Raw genomic sequence first — 24,059 nt, forward strand, 5'->3', positions numbered from 1 at the left:
CCACACCCCTACTACTCTCTGAGTAAAGAACCTACCTCTGACATCTGTCCTATATATATCGCCCCCTCAATTGAAAGCTATGTCCCCTCGTGCTAGTCATCACCATCTGAGAAAAAAGGCTCTCCCTGTCCACCCTAAGTAACCCTCTGATTATCCTACATGTTTCAATTAAGTTACCTCTCAACCTTCTTCTCTAACGAAAATAGCCTCCAGTTCCTCAGCCTTTCCTCATAAGACCTTCCCTCCATACCAGGCAACATCCCAGTAAATCTCCTCTGGAACCTTTCCTAAGCTTCCACATCCTTCCTATAATGCGGTGACCAGAACTGTACACAATACTCCAAGGGCGGCCACACCAGAGTTTTGTGCAGCTGTAGCATGACCTCGTGGCTCCAAAACTCAATCCCTCTACCAATAAAAGCGAACACACCATATGGCTTCTTAACAACCCTATCAACCTGGGTGGCAACTATCAGGGATCTATGTACATGGACACAGAGCTCTCTCTGCCCATCCACATTGCCAAGAATCTTACCATTAGCCCAGTACTCTATATTCCTGTTGTTCCTTCCAATGTGAATCACCTCACATTTAAAACTCCATTTGCCAGCTCTGCAGCTTGTCCCTCTGTAACCTACAACATCCTTTGGCACTATCCACAACTCCACCGCCCTTAATGTTATCCACAAATTTACCAACCCATCCTTCTCTGCCCTCATCCAGATCATTTATAAAAATGACAAACAGCAGTGGCCCCAAAACAGATCCTTGCGGTACACCACTAGTAACTGAGCTCCAGGATAAACATTTCCCATCAACCACCACCCTCTGTCTTTTTTCAGCCAGCCGATTTCTGATCCAAACCGCTAAATCACCTTCAATCCCATGCCTCCGTATTTTGTGCAATAGCCTACCATGGGGAACCTTACCAAACACCTGACTGAAATCCATATACACCACATCAACCAGTTTACCCTCATCCACTTGTTTGGTCACCATCTCAAAGAACTCAATAAGGTTTGTGAGGCCTGACCTACCCTTCACAAAACCATGTTGACTATCCCGAATCAACTTAGTCCTTTCTAGATGATTATAAATCCTATCTCTTATAACCTTTTCCAACACTTTACCCATAACCGAAGTAAGGCTCACAGGTCTATAATTACCAGGGTTGTCTCGACTCCCCTTCTTGAACAGGGGAACCACATTTGCTATCCTCCAGTCTTCTGGCACTATTCCTATAGACAATGATGACAAAGATCAAAGCCAAAGACTCTGCAATCTTCTCCCTGGCTTCCCAGAGAATCCTAGGATAAATCCCATCCAGCCCAGGGGACTTATCTATTTCACGTTTTCCAGACTTGCTAACACCTCCTCCCTGTGAACCTCAATCCCATCGAGTCTAGTCGCCTGGATCTCAGTATTCTGCTCGACAACATTTTTTTTTCAGTGTGAATACTGACGAAAAATATTTATTTATTGTTTCTCCTAACTCCTCTGACTCCACACACAACTTCCCACTACTACCCCTGATTGGCCCTAATCTTACTCTTGTCATTCTTTTATTCCTGATATACCCAGAGAAAGCTTTAGGGTTATCCTTGATCCTATCCACCAACAACTTCTATGGCCCCTCCTGGCTCTTCTTAGCTTTCTCTTTAGGTCTTTCCTGGCTAACCTGTAACTCTCAAGCACCCAAACTGAGCCTTCACATCTCATCCTAACATAAGCCTTCTCCTTCCTCTTGACAAGAGATACAACTCCTTTAGTAAACCACGGCTCCATCGCTCGACCACTTCCTCCCTGCCTGACAGGTACATACTTACCAAGGACCCACAGTAGCTGATCCTTGATTAAGCTCCACATTTCAATTGTGCCCACCCCCTGCAGTTTCCTTCCCCATCCTATGCATCCTAAATCTTGCCTAATCGCATCATAATTGCCCTTCCCCCAGCTATAACTCTTGCCCTGCGTTATATACCTATCCCTTTCCATTGCCAAAGCAAACCTAACTGAATTGTGGTCACTATCATCAGCTGAGTTTCTGGACTAATAGTCTAGTGATTACACCATAATGCAATCACCTCCCCATACTGTAATTCAAAGATTTCAAATTTTCTGAGGTGGTTAATCTCTTTCAAAAATGAACTTCTCTTCGGGATCCCACAACAAAGCCAGCTGCATTGTTAATGAGCTCTTTAAACTGTCAACTAACCATGGAGTCCAAACCATCCAAGTGAGTTCATGCAGCCGATCCAAATCAGCTCAGCATCATAGTGACATGATAATACTTTCTCAGGGCAGCCTGAGGATGAGTAATCAATGCTAGCCCAACCAGCAAAGGCCATGTCCCATGAGTGAATAAAGGAGACAAAATAAAAAGCCCTTGGGTAAATTTCACAATCAACTCTGTTATAACTACAAGACCAGTTGGGATGGTTTTCTTCGAAACTGTACCAGATGGCCTGTCAATCAAAGTCCAAAAATGTGCAGGTTAGGTGAATTAGCCATGCTAAATTGCCCGTAGTGTTAGGTGAAAGGATAAATGTAGGGGAATGGGTCTGGGTGGGTTGCTCTTCGGAGGGTAGGTGTGGACTTGCTGGGCCAAAGAGCCTGTTTCCACACTGTAAGTAATCTAAGTAAATCTAAGTCTAGGGTTTTTTTAAAACTCTTACTGACAGTTACAATTTTTTTTCCTGTTTAAAGAGTGAGAAACTTAAAACTTCCAATTCATGAGACTTAGAACAGACTTTTACCAATTGTTCAAGAGTGTTCTCATTGCTACATACGTTTACGACTCCAACACTGCAAGTTAAGATGGCGGCCAACATAGGGTCTGTTTGAACTCAGCACCCAGTTCAAATGTCCCTGCTGAGTTGAGGTTTCCCATCTGTGTGCCATCCTCCATCCAGCTCCAAAATCTTGGAACTGGGGCTGGGGCTGGGGCTGGGTGGGGGGCAGGGAGGTTGCAGTTCAAGGTCTCATCCACCATTTTTATCTGACACTACCTCCATGTGGAGCTGGATGTGATGGAGTTGAAGGTTGGGGGGAGGAGAGAGGTATTACTGAAGTTGCTTCCTGAGCCAGGATACAACCCACTGTTTGTTCTGCCTCTCTTCATGGCACCCGTTTCAAGGAACTTTGATGTTAACTTGCAGCAAGCGACCAATGAGCTGAATGATGTGCTTCCTGTTTTGGAAAAGGCCATCGTTGCTCTCCAAGCCCTGGATAAGAGTGACATCTCAGAGATCAGGTATGATGCCAGCGTCTGTGGGGGTCCTGCTCTCATCTCAGAGATCAGGTATAATGCCAGCGTCTGTGGGGGGTCCTGCTCTCATCTCAGAGATCAGGTATGATGCCAGCGTCTGTGGGGGTCCTGCTCTCATCTCAGAGATCAGGTATAATGCCAGCGTCTGTGGGGGGTCCTGCTCTCATCTCAGAGATCAGGTATGATGCCAGCGTCTGTGGGGGTCCTGCTCTCATCTCAGAGATCAGGTATGATGCCAGGGTCTGTGGGGGTCCTGCTCTCAGTTCAGAATGTATTCCAACGGACAGTTACTCTCTTACAGAGAGCCCTGGGCATGGTTAAACAGACCGTTTTGAATGTGGAAGGAGAAGTTGAGAGGTTTATTGTAAAAAGGAACACAGAAACCTTCATTTATTAATAGACACAGCATTCTGTGCCACAGGGTGTGTGATCTATCTGTATGTTTGAGTGTTTGAATTTTGAATTTGTGGTATATGGGTTTTCTACATGTCCAAAGAGGTTTAATGATTAACTTCTGGAACCATGGTGTTTCAGTTCAAACCAGTTGGAGAAGTAATTGGGAGAAGTTCTGTACAACCATAATATACAGGGGGGCTCCTGATGGAAGTTTAAGAGGAAAAGTCCATAACTTAGAGAGAAATCTTTCAGTTTTAGTTTCGATTTTGGGCAGTTCTGAAGATGGAAGCAGTTGCTCCTGAGAAAAGGAGATGATAGTTTGAATCAGTTGAAAAAAATAACCTTAGAGTGGGGAGTTTAGTAATATTTCCAAAGCTGACGTGCTTGGTTAAAACCTTGGTGTGGTGACTTGAAGCATCCAGACGAGAAGTTAAAGCCAAGTAGTTTCTCTCTGATGTGAATACTGTGAATATATTTTGGGATTTTGTAAAGGAATGTTTTAGGATTAACATGATTATATTTTGACCAAATATCTCAAAGTTTTTAAATGTGTGTTCCAGATAAATTGTTTGTTTTATTTTGTCTTTATTAGAACATAGAACATAGACAAGTACAGCACAGAACAGGCCCTTTGGCCCACAATGTTGTGCCGAGCTTTAATCTGAATGTAAAATATAGTAACAACCTACGCACCCCTCAACTCACTGCTATCCATGTGCATGTCCAGCAGTCACTTAAATGTCCCCAATGACTCTGTTTCCACCACTACCACTGGCAACGCATTCCATGCATTCACAACTCTCTGTGTAAAGAACCTACCTCTGACGTCTCCTCTATACCTTTTTCCTAATATCTTCAAACTATGACTTCTCGAACCAGTCAATCCTGCTCTGGGGAAGTCTCTGGCTATTGACTCTATCTATTCCTCTCATTATTTTGTACACCTGTATCAGGTCTCCTCTCTTCCTCCTTCTCTCCAGAGAGAAAAGTCCGAGCCTATTCAACCTTTCTTCATAAGGCAAGCCCTCCAGTCCAGGCAGCATCCTGGTAAACCTTCTTTGCACCCTTTCCAAAGCCTCTGTATCTTTCCTATAGTAGGGTGACCAGACCTGGACACAATATTCCAAGTGTGGTCTCACCAGGGACTTGTCGAGCTGTAGCAAAACCTCACGGCTCTTAAACTCTATCCCCCGTTAATGAAAACCAAAACACCATATGCTTTCTGAGCAACCCTGTCCACTTGGGTGACAACATTGAGGGATCTATGTACTTGCACACCCAGATCCCTCTGTTCCTCCACATTGCCAAGAATCCTGTCTTTAATCCTATATTCAGCATTCGAGCTTGACCTTCCAAAATGCATCACTTCACATTTATCCAGATTGAACTCCATCTGCCATTTCTCAGATTTCTCATTTGCATCATTGTGCTACGACACATTGACGAGCCCCTCTGTGTTTTCTAAAAGACATATTTATTGAAAAAGGGAATTTTAAAATCACATTAAACCAAAAACGATACAAATCAAAACAATACAGAAAAGAACATATCTGCATGACAAAACAATAACTCTCCATCATCGAGAGAGTTAGCTTGCATGTATTCATATGTTCATAATCCTTCCTCTCAGGGTGCTAGATTCATTAAACACGACTGTCACAGCTATGTGAAAGCCCTTTGTAGCGTGGTAGATCAGTCTGTGTCCAGGTAATCCAAAAAGAACTGCCATGTCTTATAAACATTCTCGGTTTTTTGGGTGTAAGAAAATCCAGAGGACCACGCTCCATGACTAACATCAACCCAACAGACCCAGGGAGCTTGCAGACACCCAACAGGATAAACTGTTTTCCCTGGCACAGAAAGTAAGGATGTTGGAAGGTTTTTTCCAATGCATATCTAAAGGAAGGCCACTGGGCAGGTCCAGGAGAAGAGAGACCGAGTCCATCTCCAATTCTGTCCCCAAGATCCCCTCGATTTCACCTACCCCAGGGCTCCAGTATGTCTGCAGCCTGTGGCAGTGCCCAGACTTGGTTTGCATTCGGGAAAATGGGTTGTGGATGCTCCCAGTTTAAATGTTGAAAGGCAGTCTGGAGCCAGGTGAACCCTGTGGGGAATCTTCAGCTGGAGAGCATGGGTCCTGTTATAAATCGAAACCTTTCTTGTGTTACGACATGGGATAAACCCTTCTGCTAATGTAAACCAGCTACTCAGAAAAGATTCAGCCCGTGCTGTAATCTGTGAAAACTGGAGAAGCAAAGATTAGTGGGCGGCACGGTGGCCCAGTGGTTAGCACTGCTGCCTCACAGCGCCTGTAGACCCGGGTTCAATTCCCGACTCAGGCGACTGACTGTGTGGAGTTTGCACATTCTCCCCGTGTCTGCGTGGGTTTCCTCCGGGTGCTCCGGTTTCCTCCCACAGTCCAAAGATGTGCGGGTCAGGTGAATTGGCCATGCTAAATTGCCCGTAGTGTTAGGTTAAAGGGGTGGATGTAGGGGTATGGGTGGGTTGCGCTTCGGCGGGTCGGTGTGGACTTGTTGGGCCGAAGGGCCTGTTTCCACACTGTAAGTAATCTAATCTAATCTAATCTAATCAATCCCAAAGGTCACTGTTTAAAGTAAAAATTAACAACTTTACTTTTTTAACACTAATAGAAAATAATTAACTAACAACTATTTACAACTCCTTTCTCTAAACCTATCTTTTACCTTCCCGGCTACTATACTGGTCCAATTAAACTTCCGATTATGGTATACAAGAAAATATAATCAAGTTTTAAAACCAGGCAGCTTAGCCGAGTGTCCTCGGAGGATTTTCCTCTGTCTTCTTTTTAGGGATTCTCCTTCCCAGGGTTTTGATAGATAAAAGTACCTTGAAGAGAGCAGTTCTGCAGGCAGTCTGAATTGTTCTGATTTTGTTGGTACTCTTTGCCGCTCTGGGTAACTGTTCAAAATGTTGGATATTTATACTCCGACACATCGATCATCTCATTGTGTTTAATATTATCAAAATACCAAATTCAAACTTGATTGGAGTTTGGTATTTTGGGGCATAATTTAAACCGATTGGCCAAATTCAAATTTGTTTTTGTCTCATGGCAACATAGCTCTTAGTTAGTTGTTTGACCAAATGTTACATTGTTACCTTGTTCAGAAAACTGTGCTAGCCAGAAATGTCAGCTCCCTTTAAGGTACAGTACACCCACGACTTCAACCCATATGTATATATAACATTGGATAGATACCAAAAGATTCGGCCTTTTCAGTTAAATCCGCGTTAATGCATCTGCAATTACATTCTTACAACCCGCAATATGGTTGATTTTAAAATTAAAGTCTGTAACATAACTCTCCAATGAAATAGTTGCATATCCTTGTCTTTAAAGCATTCCAGGAATGTAAGAGGATTGGGATCCGTGCACACAGCATTCTCCGACACATTGTGCATGACCTACATGTTAAAATGTTGTAAGGCCAGAACCAAACTCAATTGTTCTTTTTCCATCGTGGAGTATTTCTTCTGGTGGATATTAATCTTCTTTGAAAAGTAACCAACTGGCAGTTCAATCCTGTCCTCACTTTCCCATAGCAGTACAGCTCTGACTCCTGTGTCACTAGCATCGATGACAACTTTAAAAGGTTTTGAGAAGTTTGGTGTAGCCAAAACTAGTTTGGTGGTGAATATTGCTTTCAAATGGTTGAATGCCTCCTGGCATGGTTCTGTCCACCGAAACTTTGTGTTCTTCTTCAGCAAATCGGTTAACGGTGCCATGACACCGCTGAAGTTTGGAACAAAGTTCCAGTAGAATCCACTGAGTCCCAAGAATCGAAGCACCTCTTTCTTTGAGGTTGATCGTGGAAATTCCTCGATGGCCTTTGTCTTTGCGTTCCATGGGGCCAACCTTCCATAACCGATGTTATGTCCCAAGAACATCACCTCTGCTTTCACAAATTAAGTTTTGTTTAAGTTTGTCACCAGTTTTGCTTCTTGTGGTCGTGTTAAAGAGCTCTGCCAACTGGACCATGTCATCTTTCCAGGACTTACTAAAGATCACGACATCGTCCAGATAGACTACACAGTTTGTTAACCCAGCCACAACTCTGTTCATGAGTCTTTGGAATGTGGTGGGTGCAGTCTTCATTCCAAAAGGCATCACTTTAAACTGATATAGCCCATTTGGGGTTAGACACACAGAAAGTTCTTGCACCGTCTCTGATAGAGGTACCTGCCAGTAACCATGCAGTGAGTCCAACTTGGTGATGTAACTGGCTTGTCCAGCTTTCTCGATGCATTCCTCCAATCTAGGAATTGGATATGAGTCTGATTTTGTAAAAAGAACGAATAACATTACAGCACAAGAACAGGCCGTTCGGCCCTCCAAGCCTGCACCGATCCATATCCTCAATCCAAACCTGATGCCTATTTTCTAAGGATCTATATCCGTCTGCTCCCTGCCCATTCATGTATCTGTCTGGATACATCTTAAATAATGCTATTGTTCCCACCCCTATCACCTCCGCTGGCAACGCATTCCATACACCCACCACACTCTGCGTAAAGAACTTTCCACGTATATATCCCCTAAACATTTCCACTCTCACTTTGAACTCATCACCCCTAGTAATTGAATCCCCCACTCTGAGAAGATCTTGCTATCTGCCCTATCTATACCGCTCAATCAGGTTCCCCCCCAACCTCCTTCTTTCCAATGAAAATAATCCTAATCTACATAGAACATAGAACATAGAACATAGAAGAATACAGCGCAGTACAGGCCCTTTGGCCCTCGATGTTGCGCCGATCCAAGCCCACCTAACCTATACTAACCCACTATCCTCCATATACCTATCCAATGCCCGCTTAAATGCCCATAAAGAGGGAGAGTCCACCACTGCTACTGGCAGGGCATTCCATGAACTTACGACTCGCTGAGTGAAGAACCTACCCCTAACTTCAGTCCTATATCTACCCCCCCCTTAATTTAACGCTATGCCCCCTTGTAATACCCGACTCCATACGCGGGAAAAGGTTCACACTGTCAACCCTATCTAACCCCCTAATCATCTTGTACACCTCAATCAAGTCACCCCTAAACCTTCTTTTCTCTAATGAAAACAGCCCCAAGTGTCTCAGTCTTTCCTCATACGATCTTCCTTCCATACCAGGCAACATCCTGGTAAACCTCCTCTGCACCCGTTCCAGTGCCTCCACATCCTTCCTATAGTATGGCGACCAAAACTGCACACAATATTCCAGATGCGGCCGCACCAGAGTCTTATACAACTGCATCATGACCTCAGGGGTCCGGAACTCAATTCCTCTACCAATAAAAGCCAGTACGCCATATGCCTTCCTCACCGCACTATTTACCTGGGTGGCAACTTTCAGAGATCTGTGTACATGGACACCAAGATCCCTCTGCTCATCCACACTACCAAGTATCCGACCATTAGCCCAGTACCCCATCTTTTTGTTATTCTTCCCAAAGTGAATCACCTCACACTTAGCTACATTGAATTCCATTTGCCACCTTTCTGCCCAGCTCTGCAGCTTCTCTATATCCTGCTGTAACCTGCCACATCCTTCCTCACTGTCAACAACTCCTCCGACTTTCGTATCATCCGCAAACTTGCTCACCCAACCTTCTAACCCCTCTTCCAGGTCATTTATAAAAATGACAAACAGCAATGGTCCCAAAACAGATCCTTGCGGAACACCGCTAGTGACGGCACTCCATGAAGAAACTTTGCCATCAACTACTACCCTCTGTCTTCTTCCATCCAGCCAATTCCTAATCCAAACCTCCAACTCACCCTCAATGCCATATCTCCGTATTTTCTGCAGTAGCCTACCATGGGGAACCTTATCAAACGCCTTACTAAAATCCATATATACCACATCTATCGCTTTCCCCTCATCAACCTCCTTCGTCACCTTTTCAAAGAATTCAATAAGGTTTGTGAGGCACGACCTGCCCTTCACAAAACCATGCTGACTATCCTTGATCACATTATTCCTATCCAGATGTGCATAAATCCTATCCCTTACAATTCTCTCTAAGACTTTGCCCACAACAGAAGTGAGACTCACCGGCCTATAGTTACTAGGGTTATCCCTACTCCCCTTTTTGAACAAGGGAACCACATTTGCTATCCTCCAGTCTTCTGGCACTACTCCTGTAGACAAAGAGGACATAAAAATCAAGGCCAATGACTCTGCAATCTCCTCCCTTGCTTCCCAGAGAATCCTAGGATAAATGCCATCAGGCCCAGGGGACTTATCTATTTTCACCTTTTCCAGGATTTCCAACACCTCTTCTCTACATACCTCAAAGCCATCCATTCTACTTATTTGTGACTCAGTATTCACATCGACGACAATGCCCTGTTCCTGAGTAAATACTGAAGAAAAGTATTCATTCAGTGTCTCCCCAATCTCTTCCTCCTCCACACGCAACTTCCCACTACTATCCTTGACTGGACCTATTCCTACCCTAGTCATTCTTTTATTCCTAACATACCTATAGAAAGCCTTAGGGTTTTCCCTAATCCTACCGACTAAGGACCTTTCATGTCCCCTCCTTGCTGCTCTTAGCTCTCTCTTCAGGTCCTTCCTGGCTACCCTATAACTCTCAATCGCCCCAATTGAACCTTCACGTCTCATCTTGAGATAGGCCGCCCTCTTCCATTTAACAAGGGATTCCAATTCCTTATTAAACCACGGCTCCCTCGCACAACCCTTTCCTCCCTGCCTGACAGGTACATACTTATCAAGGACACTCAATAGTTGCTCCTTGAACAAGCTCCACATATCATGTACACTCTTGCCTTGGAGTCTACTTTTCCAAGCCACACATCCTAAGTCATGCCTCACCGCATCATAATTTCCCTGACCCCAGCTATAACTCTTGCCCTGTAGTACACACTTATCCCTCTCCATCACGAGAGTAAAAATCACCGAATTATGGTCACTATCCCCAAAGTGCTCACCTACCTCTAATTCTAACACCTGGCCTGGTTCGTTACCCAGAACCAAATCCAGTATGGCCTCACCTCTTGTTGGCCTGTCTACATATTGTGTCAGGAAACTCTCCTGCACACATTGAACAAACACTGACCCATCTAACGAACTTGAGCTATAGCTTTCCCAGTCAATATCTGGAAAGTTAAAGTCCCCCATAACAACCACCCTATTACTGTCACTCATCTCCTGAATCACCTTCCCTATTCTTTCTTCAATGATTCTAGGACTATTAGGAGGCCTGTAAAAGACTCCTAACAGGGTGACCTCACCTTTCCTATTCCTAACCTCAACCTCAATCTATTCAACCTCTCTTCATAGCTCGCGCCCCCCATACCAGGCAGCATCCTGGTAAACCTCCTCTGCACCCTCTCCAAAGCATCCACGTCCTTCTGGTAATATGGCGACCAGAACTGTACACAGTATTTGAGTCCAGAACTGGAGGGCATAGGTTTAGGGTGAGAGGGGAAAGATATAAAAGAGACCTAAGGGGCAACCTTTTCATGCAGAGGGTGGTACGTGTGTGGAATGAGCTGCCAGAGGAAATGGTGGAGGCTGGTACAATTGCACCATTTAAAAGGCATTTGGTTGGGTATATGAATAGGAAAGGGTTTGGAGGGATATGGGCCGGGTGCTGGCAGGTGGGACTAGATTGGGCTGGGATATCTGGTCAGCATGGACGGGTTGGACCGAAGGATCTGTTTCTGTGCTGTACATCTCTATGACTCTATGTGGTTGAACCAAAGTCTTATACAACTGTAACATGACCTGCCAACTCTTATACTCAATACCCTGTCCGATGAAGGAAAGCATGCCGTATGCCTTCTTGACCACTCTATTGACCTGTGTTGCCACCTTCAGAGAATGGTGGCCCTGAACACCCAGATCTCTCTGTACATCAATTTTCTACAGGGCTTTTCCATTTACCATCTAGTTCATTCTTGAATTGGATCTTCCAAAATGCATCACCTCACATTTGCCCAGATTGAACTCCATCTGTCATTTCCCTGCCCAACTCTCTAATCTATCCATATTCTGCTGTATTCTCGGACAGTCCCCTTCACTGTCTGCTACTCCACCAACCTCAGTGTCACCTGCAAACTTGCTAATCAGACCACCTATACCTTCCTCCAGATCATTTATGTATATCACAAACAATAGTGGTCCCAGAACAGATCCCTAAGGAACACCACTGGTCACAGTTCTCCATTTTGAGACACTCCCTTCCACGACTGCTCTCTGTCTCCTGTTGCCCAGCCAGTTCCCTGTCCATCTAGCTAGTAACCCTGGACCCCACGCAACCTTATCCTCATCAGCCTACCATGGGAAACCTTATCATACGCCTTACTGAAGTCCATGTGAATGACATCTACAGCCCTTCCCTCACCAATCAACTTTGTCACCTCTTCAAAGAATTCTATTAAGTTTGTAAGACAGGACCTTCCCTGCACCAAACCATGTTGCCTATCACTGATAAGCCCATTTTCTTCCAAATGGGAATAGATCCTATCCCTCAGTATCTTCTCCAGCAGCTTCCCTACCACTGACGTCAGGCTCACCGGTCTGTAATTACCTGGATTATCCCTGCTGCCCTTCTTCAATAAGGGGACAACATGAGCAATTCTTCAGACCTCCAGGACCTGACGCATGTTTAAAAATGCTGCAAAGGTATCTATTAAAGCCCTAGCTATTTCCTCTCTCGCTTCCCTCAGTAACCTGGAATAGATCTCATCTGGACCTGGGGACTTGTCCACCTTAATGCCTTTTATGCCGACTTGACCCAGAGTAATTAAAGATCTATTCCTAACCTCAACATCCTGGAGTGGCCCGGTGCCTCAGTGGTTAGCACTGCTGCCTCACAGCACCAGGGTCCCAGGTTCGATTCCAGCCTTGGGCGATTGTCTGTGTGGAGTTTGCACATTCTCCCAGTGTCTGCGTGGGTTTCCTCTGGGAGCTCCAGTTTCCTCCCCCAGTCCAAAGATGTGCAGGTCAGGTGAATTGGCCATGCTAAATTGCCCGTAGTGTTGGGAGCATTAGTCAGAGGGAAATGGGTCTGGATGGGTTACTCTTTGGAGGGTCGGTTTGGGCTGAAGGGCCTGTTTCCACACTGTAGGGAATCTAATCTAATCTGTCATATCCCCTCCTTGGTGAATACGATCCAAAGTACACATTAAGAATATCATCCATTTTCTCTGACTCCGTGCATAACTTTCCTCCTTTGTCCTTGAGTGGGCCAACCCTTTCCCTCATTACCCTCTTACACCTCATATACAAATAAAAGGCTTTGGGGTTTCCTTAACCCTGCTTGTTAAGGATGTCTCATGGCCCCTTTTGGCCCTATTAATTCCTTGTTTCAGATTGGTCCTACATACCCGATATTCTTCCAAGGCTATGCCTGACCTCTGTTGCTGAGACCTTATGTATGCATCCTTTTTCCTCTTAGTTAGTCTCACAATTTCACTGGCATTGTAACAGCATTGACCTTCCGATAATCCATGTAGAACCGTTGAGTCCCATCAGGTTTGGGAACTAAGACGATCAGCGAACTCCAATCGCTTGGGCTTGGTTCGATGCTGTCCTCGTTGGGCATGGCCTCCACCTCCATCTGGACCTGTCTGACTTTGAAAGGTTTAAGCTGATAGGGATGTTGTTTTATCAGAGCAGTATTCCCTACGTCTACTTCATGTACGAAAGCATCCTTCCTCGCTATCTGATTCTTACATATGTTCTTATACTGCAGTAACAAATCTTACAGCTGTGTTCTACACTCCTGAGGCAGATGGCTCACTGACCTATCCCACTCCTCAAGGCCTTCTTCATTTTTTAATCCATTTTGAGTCACATCAAAATCCACATCATCTGGATTTGATTCCTCACTCTGCGGGGCCGTAACTAACACCTGTTTCTCCAGTTCTTTCTCTCTCCTGGTTCTCGGGAGGGGATCTACACAATCAATTATAACCCATGTGAAAGGGTCTTCAAATGCAGGAATTGGAAACAAAGGGGCTGGTTTTATTACCGCCCTGTGGCCGACCTACCATTTAGCATGTATGACACGTACGGCAAAGGTAACCACATCCTTGTGCACTCCAGGCCAATAAAAATGTTTTTGTACCTTAGCCTGAGTCTTTCTTACCCCCAGGTGACCTCCTACAGGTAGTTCATGTGCTACCCGGAACACCTCCTGTCTGTGTGCTCCCGGCAACTCAATCTGGTGCACTTTGGCCCATTTCTCCTCTGCACTAACCTGCCGTGGTCTCCATTCATTTCCATCTGAGGATTCTATCTTTCCGATAATAACCCTCCAGAATATTCTCTGCCTACTTTTAAGAGCACACATCCACAGATAGGTGCTTTCCCACCCATTTATTTCAGGCACTAAATTACGAGATAATTTCCCTCAGTTCAAAAATTCCAAAATTTATTTTAAAATGCAAGAAAACAAATCGGCTTCCTGACGTCTCAGTACCAAGTCAGAACACCTCCAAAACTGAAACAATATCCATGTCTTCCCATTGCACCAACAAACGAGAAATAATAAACAGTTTGTCGTCCCTGCGAAGACTAACACTGAGGAATGTGTGTGTGTGCAGAGTGTACACCAGCCCCCCGATTCTGGTTCTCAAGGTGATGAACGCGGTCTGTGTGCTGCTACAGAAGAGCCCTCAGTGGACAACAGCAAAGCTGCTCCTTGGAGACCCAAGTTTCCTGAAACATCTCCTCCAACTCGACAAGGACAAGATCCCAGAGAAGGTGAGATTCCCACACGCTCACTGTGCGGGGAGTGTGACAATCCCACACACTGTGCAGGGAGTGTGACATTCCCTCACACTCAGTGAGTGGGGAGTGTGACAATCCCTCGCACTGACTGAGCAGAGAGTGTGACAATCCCTCACACTCAGTGAGTGGGGAGTGTGACAATCCCTCGCACTGACTGAGCTGGGAGTGTGACAATCCCTCACACTGACTGAGCGGGGAGTGTGACAATCCCTCACACTGAACGGAGAGTGTGACAATCCCTCACACTGACAGAGCGGGGAGTGTGACAATCCCTCATACTGACAGAGCGGGGAGTGTGACAATGCCTCAAACTGAACGGAGAGTGTGACAATCCCTCACACTGAACGGAGAGTGTGACAATCCCTCACACTGAGCGGGGAGTGTGACAATCCCTCACACTGACAGAGCGGGGAGTGTGACAATCCCTCACACTGACAGAGCGGGGAGTGTGACAATCCCTCACACTGACTGAACAGTGAGTGTGACAATCCATCGCACTGACTGAGCAGAGAGTGTGACAATTCCTCACACTGAGCGGGGTGTGTGACAATCCCTCACACTAAACGGAGAGTGTGACAATCCCTCACACTGACAGAGCGGGGAGTGTGACAATCCCTCATACTGACAGAGCGGGGAGTGTGACAATCCCTCACACTGACTGAGCTGGGACTGTGACAATCGCTCACACTGACTGAGCTGGGACTGTGACAATCCCTCACACTGACTGAGCGGGGAGTGTGACAATCCCTCACACTCAGTGAGCGGGGAGTGTGACAATCCCTCACACTGACTAAGCTGGGAGTGTGACAATCCCTCACACTGACTGAGCGGGGAGTGTGACAATCCCTCACACTGACTGAGCTGGGACTGTGACAATCCCTCACACTGACTGAGCTGGGAGTGTGACAATCCCTCACACTGACTGAGCGGGGAGTGTGACAATCCCTCACACTGACTAAGGTGGGAGTGTGACAATCCCTCACACTCAGTGAGCGGGGAGTGTGACAATCCCTCAGACTGATTGTGCGGGGAGCGTGACAATCCCTCACACTGACTAAGGTGGGAGTGTGACAATCCCTCACACTCAGTGAGCGGGGAGTGTGACAATCCCTCAGACTGATTGTGCGGGGAGCGTGACAATCCCTCACACTGACTGTGCGGGGAGCGTGACAATCCCTCACACTGACTGTGCGGGGAGTGTGACAATCCCTCACACTCAGTGAACGGGGAGTGTGACAATCCCTCACACTCAGTGAGCGGGGAGTGTGACAATCCCTCAGACTGACTGAGCTGGGAGTGTGACAATCCCTCACACTCAGTGAGCGGGGAGTGTGACAATCCCTCACACTCAGTGAGCGGGGTGTGTGACAATCCCTCAGACTCACTGAGCGGGGAGTGTGACAATCCCTCACACTGAGCGGGGAGTGTGACAATCTCTAACACTGACTGAGCGGGGAGTGTGACAATCCCTCACACTGACTGAGCGGGCAATGTGACAATCCCTCACACTGACTGAGCGGGGAGTGTGACAATCCCTCACACTGACTGAGCGGGGAGTGTGACAATCCCTCATGCTGACTGAACGGGGAGTGTGACAATCCCTCACACTCAGTGAGCGGGGAGTGTGACAATCCCTCAGACTGACTGAACGGGGAGTGTGACAATCCCTCAGACTGACTGAGCGGGGAGTGTGACAATCCCTCACACTCAGTGAGCTGGGAGTGTGACAAACCCTCTTACTGATTGAGCGGGGAATGTGACAATCCCTCACACTCAGTGAGCGGGGAGTGTGACAATCCCTCACACTGACTGAGCTGGGAGTGTGACAATCCCTCACACTGACTGAGCGGGGAGTGTGACAACCCCTCATACTGACTGAGCTGGGAGTGTGACAATCCCTCACACTCAGTGAGCGGGGAGTGTGACAATCCCTCACACTGACTGAGCTGGGAGTGTGACAATCCCTCACACTGACTGAGCGGGGAGTGTGACAATCCCTCACACTGACTGAGCGGGGAGTGTGAAAATCCCTCACACTCAGTGAGTGGGGAGTGTGACAATCCCTCACACTGACTGTGCGAGAGTGTGACAAACGCTCAGACTCACTGAGCGGGGAGTGTGACAATCCCTCACACTCAGTGAGCGGGGAGTGTGACAACCCCTCATACTGACTGTGCGGGGAGTGTGACAATCCCTCACACTCAGTGAGTGCGTTGTGTGACAATCCCTCACACTCAGTGAGCGGGGAGTGTGACAATCCCTCACACTCAGTGAGCGGGGAGTGTGACAATCCCTCACACTCAGTGAGTGGGGAGTGTGACAATCCCTCACACTCAGTGAGCGGGGAGTGTGACAATCCCTCAGACTGACTGAGTGGGGAGTGTGACAATCCCTCACACTCAGTGAGCGGGGAGTGTGACAATCCCTCAGACTGACTGAGCGGGGAGTGTGACAATCCCTCAGACTGACTGAGCGGGGAGTGTGAAATTCCCTCACACTGACTGAGCGGGGAGTGTGACAATCCCTCACACTGACTGAGCTGGGACTGTGACAATCCCTCACACTGACTGAGCTGGGAGTGTGACAATCCCTCACACTGACTGAGCGGGGAGTGTGACAATCCCTCACACTGACTAAGGTGGGAGTGTGACAATCCCTCACACTCAGTGAGCGGGGAGTGTGACAATCCCTCAGACTGATTGTGCGGGGAGCGTGACAATCCCTCACACTGACTGTGCGGGGAGCGTGACAATCCCTCACACTGACTGTGCGGGGAGTGTGACAATCCCTCACACTCAGTGAACGGGGAGTGTGACAATCCCTCACACTCAGTGAGCGGGGAGTGTGACAATCCCTCAGACTGACTGAGCTGGGAGTGTGACAATCCCTCACACTCAGTGAGCGGGGAGTGTGACAATCCCTCACACTCAGTGAGCGGGGTGTGTGACAATCCCTCAGACTCACTGAGCGGGGAGTGTGACAATCCCTCACACTGAGCGGGGAGTGTGACAATCTCTAACACTGACTGAGCGGGGAGTGTGACAATCCCTCACACTGACTGAGCGGGCAATGTGACAATCCCTCACACTGACTGAGCGGGGAGTGTGACAATCCCTCACACTGACTGAGCGGGGAGTGTGACAATCCCTCATGCTGACTGAACGGGGAGTGTGACAATCCCTCACACTCAGTGAGCGGGGAGTGTGACAATCCCTCAGACTGACTGAACGGGGAGTGTGACAATCCCTCAGACTGACTGAGCGGGGAGTGTGACAATCCCTCACACTCAGTGAGCTGGGAGTGTGACAATCCCTCACACTGACTGAGCGGGGAGTGTGACAATCCCTCATACTGACTAAGGTGGGAGTGTGACAATCCCTCACACTCAGTGAGCGGGGAGTGTGACAATCCCTCAGACTGATTGTGCGGGGAGCGTGACAATCCCTCACACTGACTGTGCGGGGAGCGTGACAATCCCTCACACTGACTGTGCGGGGAGTGTGACAATCCCTCACACTCAGTGAACGGGGAGTGTGACAATCCCTCACACTCAGTGAGCGGGGAGTGTGACAATCCCTCAGACTGACTGAGCTGGGAGTGTGACAATCCCTCACACTCAGTGAGCGGGGAGTGTGACAATCCCTCACACTCAGTGAGCGGGGTGTGTGACAATCCCTCAGACTCACTGAGCGGGGAGTGTGACAATCCCTCACACTGAGCGGGGAGTGTGACAATCTCTAACACTGACTGAGCGGAGAGTGTGACAATCCCTCACACTGACTGAGCGGGCAATGTGACAATCCCTCACACTGACTGAGCGGGGAGTGTGACAATCCCTCACACTGACTGAGCGGGGAGTGTGACAATCCCTCATGCTGACTGAACGGGGAGTGTGACAATCCCTCACACTCAGTGAGCGGGGAGTGTGACAATCCCTCAGACTGACTGAACGGGGAGTGTGACAATCCCTCAGACTGACTGAGCGGGGAGTGTGACAATCCCTCACACTCAGTGAGCTGGGAGTGTGACAAACCCTCTTACTGATTGAGCGGGGAATGTGACAATCCCTCACACTCAGTGAGCGGGGAGTGTGACAATCCCTCACACTGACTGAGCTGGGAGTGTGACAATCCCTCACACTGACTGAGCGGGGAGTGTGACAACCCCTCATACTGACTGAGCTGGGAGTGTGACAATCCCTCACACTCAGTGAGCGGGGAGTGTGACAATCCCTCACACTGACTGAGCTGGGAGTGTGACAATCCCTCACACTGACTGAGCGGGGAGTGTGACAATCCCTCACACTGACTGAGCGGGGAGTGTGAAAATCCCTCACACTCAGTGAGTGGGGAGTGTGACAATCCCTCACACTGACTGTGCGAGAGTGTGACAAACGCTCAGACTCACTGAGCGGGGAGTGTGACAATCCCTCACACTCAGTGAGCGGGGAGTGTGACAACCCCTCATACTGACTGTGCGGGGAGTGTGACAATCCCTCACACTCAGTGAGTGCGTTGTGTGACAATCCCTCACACTCAGTGAGCGGGGAGTGTGACAATCCCTCACACTCAGTGAGCGGGGAGTGTGACAATCCCTCACACTCAGTGAGTGGGGAGTGTGACAATCCCTCACACTCAGTGAGCGGGGAGTGTGACAATCCCTCAGACTGACTGAGTGGGGAGTGTGACAATCCCTCACACTCAGTGAGCGGGGAGTGTGACAATCCCTCAGACTGACTGAGCGGGGAGTGTGACAATCCCTCAGACTGACTGAGCGGGGAGTGTGAAATTCCCTCACACTCAGTGAGCGGGGAGTGTGACAATCCCTCACACTCAGTGAGCGGGGAGTGTGACAATCCCTCACACTGACTGAGCGGGGAGTGTGACAATCCCTCACACTCAGTGAGCGGGGAGTGTGACAATCCCTCACACTGACTGAGCTGGGACTGTGACAATCGCTCACACTGACTGAGCTGGGACTGTGACAATCCCTCACACTGACTGAGCGGGGAGTGTGACAATCCCTCACACTCAGTGAGCGGGGAGTGTGACAATCCCTCACACTGACTAAGCTGGGAGTGTGACAATCCCTCACACTGACTGAGCGGGGAGTGTGACAATCCCTCACACTGACTGAGCTGGGACTGTGACAATCCCTCACACTGACTGAGCTGGGAGTGTGACAATCCCTCACACTGACTGAGCGGGGAGTGTGACAATCCCTCACACTGACTAAGGTGGGAGTGTGACAATCCCTCACACTCAGTGAGCGGGGAGTGTGACAATCCCTCAGACTGATTGTGCGGGGAGCGTGACAATCCCTCACACTGACTGTGCGGGGAGCGTGACAATCCCTCACACTGACTGTGCGGGGAGTGTGACAATCCCTCACACTCAGTGAACGGGGAGTGTGACAATCCCTCACACTCAGTGAGCGGGGAGTGTGACAATCCCTCAGACTGACTGAGCTGGGAGTGTGACAATCCCTCACACTCAGTGAGCGGGGAGTGTGACAATCCCTCACACTCAGTGAGCGGGGTGTGTGACAATCCCTCAGACTCACTGAGCGGGGAGTGTGACAATCCCTCACACTGAGCGGGGAGTGTGACAATCTCTAACACTGACTGAGCGGGGAGTGTGACAATCCCTCACACTGACTGAGCGGGCAATGTGACAATCCCTCACACTGACTGAGCGGGGAGTGTGACAATCCCTCACACTGACTGAGCGGGGAGTGTGACAATCCCTCATGCTGACTGAACGGGGAGTGTGACAATCCCTCACACTCAGTGAGCGGGGAGTGTGACAATCCCTCAGACTGACTGAACGGGGAGTGTGACAATCCCTCAGACTGACTGAGCGGGGAGTGTGACAATCCCTCACACTCAGTGAGCTGGGAGTGTGACAAACCCTCTTACTGATTGAGCGGGGAATGTGACAATCCCTCACACTCAGTGAGCGGGGAGTGTGACAATCCCTCACACTGACTGAGCTGGGAGTGTGACAATCCCTCACACTGACTGAGCGGGGAGTGTGACAATCCCTCACACTGACTGAGCGGGGAGTGTGACAATCCCTCATACTGACTGTGCGGGGAGTGTGACAATCCCTCACACTGACTGAGCTGGGAGTGTGACAATCCCTCACACTGACTGAGCGGGGAGTGTGACAATCCCTCACACTGACTGAGCGGGGAGTGTGACAATCCCTCACACTCAGTGAGTGGGGAGTGTGACAATCCCTCACACTGACTGTGCGAGAGTGTGACAAACGCTCAGACTCACTGAGCGGGGAGTGTGACAATCCCTCACACTGACTAAGCTGGGAGTGTGACAATCCCTCACACTGACTGAGCGGGGAGTGTGACAATCCCTCACACTGACTGAGCTGGGACTGTGACAATCCCTCACACTGACTGAGCTGGGAGTGTGACAATCCCTCACACTGACTGAGCGGGGAGTGTGACAATCCCTCACACTGACTAAGGTGGGAGTGTGACAATCCCTCACACTCAGTGAGCGGGGAGTGTGACAATCCCTCAAACTGACTGAGCGGGGAGTGTGACAATCCCTCAGACTGACTGAGCGGGGAGTGTGAAATTCCCTCACACTCAGTGAGCGGGGAGTGTGACAATCCCTCACACTCAGTGAGCGGGGAGTGTGACAATCCCTCAGACTGACTGAGCGGGGAGTGTGACAATCCCTCACACTCAGTGAGCGGGGAGTGTGACAATCCCTCACACTGACTGAGCTGGGACTGTGACAATCGCTCACACTGACTGAGCTGGGACTGTGACAATCCCTCACACTGACTGAGCGGGGAGTGTGACAATCCCTCACACTCAGTGAGCGGGGAGTGTGACAATCCCTCACACTGACTAAGCTGGGAGTGTGACAATCCCTCACACTGACTGAGTGGGGAGTGTGACAATCCCTCACACTGACTGAGCTGGGACTGTGACAATCCCTCACACTGACTGAGCTGGGAGTGTGACAATCCCTCACACTGACTGAGCGGGGAGTGTGACAATCCCTCACACTGACTAAGGTGGGAGTGTGACAATCCCTCACACTCAGTGAGCGGGGAGTGTGACAATCCCTCAGACTGATTGTGCGGGGAGCGTGACAATCCCTCACACTGACTGTGCGGGGAGCGTGACAATCCCTCACACTGACTGTGCGGGGAGTGTGACAATCCCTCACACTCAGTGAACGGGGAGTGTGACAATCCCTCACACTCAGTGAGCGGGGAGTGTGACAATCCCTCAGACTGACTGAGCTGGGAGTGTGACAATCCCTCACACTCAGTGAGCGGGGAGTGTGACAATCCCTCACACTCAGTGAGCGGGGTGTGTGACAATCCCTCACACTCACTGAGCGGGGAGTGTGACAATCCCTCACACTGAGCGGGGAGTGTGACAATCTCTAACACTGACTGAGCGGGGAGTGTGACAATCCCTCACACTGACTGAGCGGGCAATGTGACAATCCCTCACACTGACTGAGCGGGGAGTGTGACAATCCCTCACACTGACTGAGCGGGGAGTGTGACAATCCCTCATGCTGACTGAACGGGGAGTGTGACAATCCCTCACACTCAGTGAGCGGGGAGTGTGACAATCCCTCAGACTGACTGAACGGGGAGTGTGACAATCCCTCAGACTGACTGAGCGGGGAGTGTGACAATCCCTCACACTCAGTGAGCTGGGAGTGTGACAAACCCTCTTACTGATTGAGCGGGGAATGTGACAATCCCTCACACTCAGTGAGCGGGGAGTGTGACAATCCCTCACACTGACTGAGCTGGGAGTGTGACAATCCCTCACACTGACTGAGCGGGGAGTGTGACAATCCCTCACACTGACTGAGCGGGGAGTGTGACAATCCCTCATACTGACTGTGCGGGGAGTGTGACAATCCCTCACACTGACTGAGCTGGGAGTGTGACAATCCCTCACACTGACTGAGCGGGGAGTGTGACAATCCCTCACACTGACTGAGCGGGGAGTGTGACAATCCCTCACACTCAGTGAGTGGGGAGTGTGACAATCCCTCACACTGACTGTGCGAGAGTGTGACAAACGCTCAGACTCACTGAGCGGGGAGTGTGACAATCCCTCACACTCAGTGAGCGGGGAGTGTGACAACCCCTCATACTGACTGTGCGGGGAGTGTGACAATCCCTCACACTCAGTGAGTGCGTTGTGTGACAATCCCTCACACTCAGTGAGCGGGGAGTGTGACAATCCCTCACACTCAGTGAGCGGGGAGTGTGACAATCCCTCACACTCAGTGAGTGAGGAGTGTGACAATCCCTCACACTCAGTGTGTGGGGTGTGTGACAATCCCTCAGACTCACTGAGCGGGGAGTGTGACAATCCCTCACAGTCAGTTAGCGGGGAGTGTGACAATCCCTCACACTCAGTGAGCGGGGAGTGTGACAATCCCTCACACTCAGTGAGCGGGGAGTGTGACAATCCCTCACACTCAGTGAGCGGAGAGGGTGACAATCCCTCACAGTCAGTGAGCGGGGAGTGTGACAATCCCTCACACTCAGTGAGCGGGGAGTGTGACGATTCCTCACACTCAGTGAGCGGGGTGTGTGACAATTCCTCACACTCAGTGAGCGGGGAGTGTGACAATCCCTCACACTCAGTGAGCGGGGAGTGCGATGTTCGGTCCTCTCTACCTGACATGGTCAGGGGCAGCAGATACGTGCGATCACAGCCTCCATGCATTTCCCCTCCTTCCGTATCTCTGCGTCAATGTGTGGAATTCCTGCTGTTCTTGGGGTGAGGGTGCCTGTGTCACAGAGACCGGCGTTGTCCTCGAAGATCCTGTCACCATGCACCATCTCTGCTGATATTTGCGGACAGCAGGAAATGCTGGATTTGTCGAGTATAAAACACCCTGTTTGGAATTGCCAGCAGTCTCCCTGGTGTCTCAGTAGCTGGGAAGTGGGGATGAATTCCGACCTGGAGGAATACCTTTGTTGAAATGTTCTTCTGGTTGCCAGGTTTTCAGTCGGTTGAAGAGTTACTCAAAGCACCCGGACTTTAACCCAGAGAGAGTGGGCACGGTGTCCACGGCATGTCGCTCCCTGTGCCAGTGGGTGTTGGCGATAGAGCACTACCACGATGTCCGAAAGGTAAGCAGATTGCTGCTGCACTGGGTGACCGATAGCTGCTGCACTGCACACATGGCACCATGGTGGGATGAGGGCTGAAACAAAGCTGTCCCATGAGATATTAGGAATATAGGAGCAGAGTGTCTGTATCAGACAAGCTAATACGTGTGGAATAAGAGAGTGCGTAAAGGACCAGTGTGTGTGTGCGGGGACAAGAGAGTGTGTGGATAGTATGTGTTTGGGACAGGAGAGTGTGTGTATGGGACAGGAGAGTGTGTGTATGGGACAGGAGAGTGTGTGTATGGGACAGGAGTGTTTGTGTACGGTACAGGAGAATGTGATATACGGACAGGAGAGTGTGTGTACGGGACAGGAGAATGTGTGTACAGGACAGGAGAGTGTGTGTATGGGGATAGAAAAGTGTGTGTACGGGACAGGAGAGTGTGTGTACAGGACAGGAGAGTGTGTGTACG

General features: G+C 49.1%; 1 protein-coding gene across 1 annotated transcript in view; it reads left to right on the plus strand.

The window, feature by feature from the left end:
* Positions 1-24,059, plus strand: part of LOC122540190 (dynein axonemal heavy chain 6-like) — a 1,075,999-nt gene that overhangs the window by 594,508 nt on the left and 457,432 nt on the right. The window contains exons 54-56 of the mRNA XM_087984706.1: positions 3,159-3,253; positions 14,275-14,434; positions 23,476-23,607. Coding sequence (XP_087840832.1) covers positions 3,159-3,253; positions 14,275-14,434; positions 23,476-23,607 — 387 coding nt within the window. The remainder of the gene's footprint in view (positions 1-3,158; positions 3,254-14,274; positions 14,435-23,475; positions 23,608-24,059) is intronic.

This window comes from Chiloscyllium plagiosum, unplaced genomic scaffold, assembly GCF_037043375.1.
Source record: "Chiloscyllium plagiosum isolate Xiang-an unplaced genomic scaffold, Cpla_swu_hap1 HiC_scaffold_3, whole genome shotgun sequence".
Taxonomy (NCBI): domain Eukaryota; kingdom Metazoa; phylum Chordata; class Chondrichthyes; order Orectolobiformes; family Hemiscylliidae; genus Chiloscyllium; species Chiloscyllium plagiosum.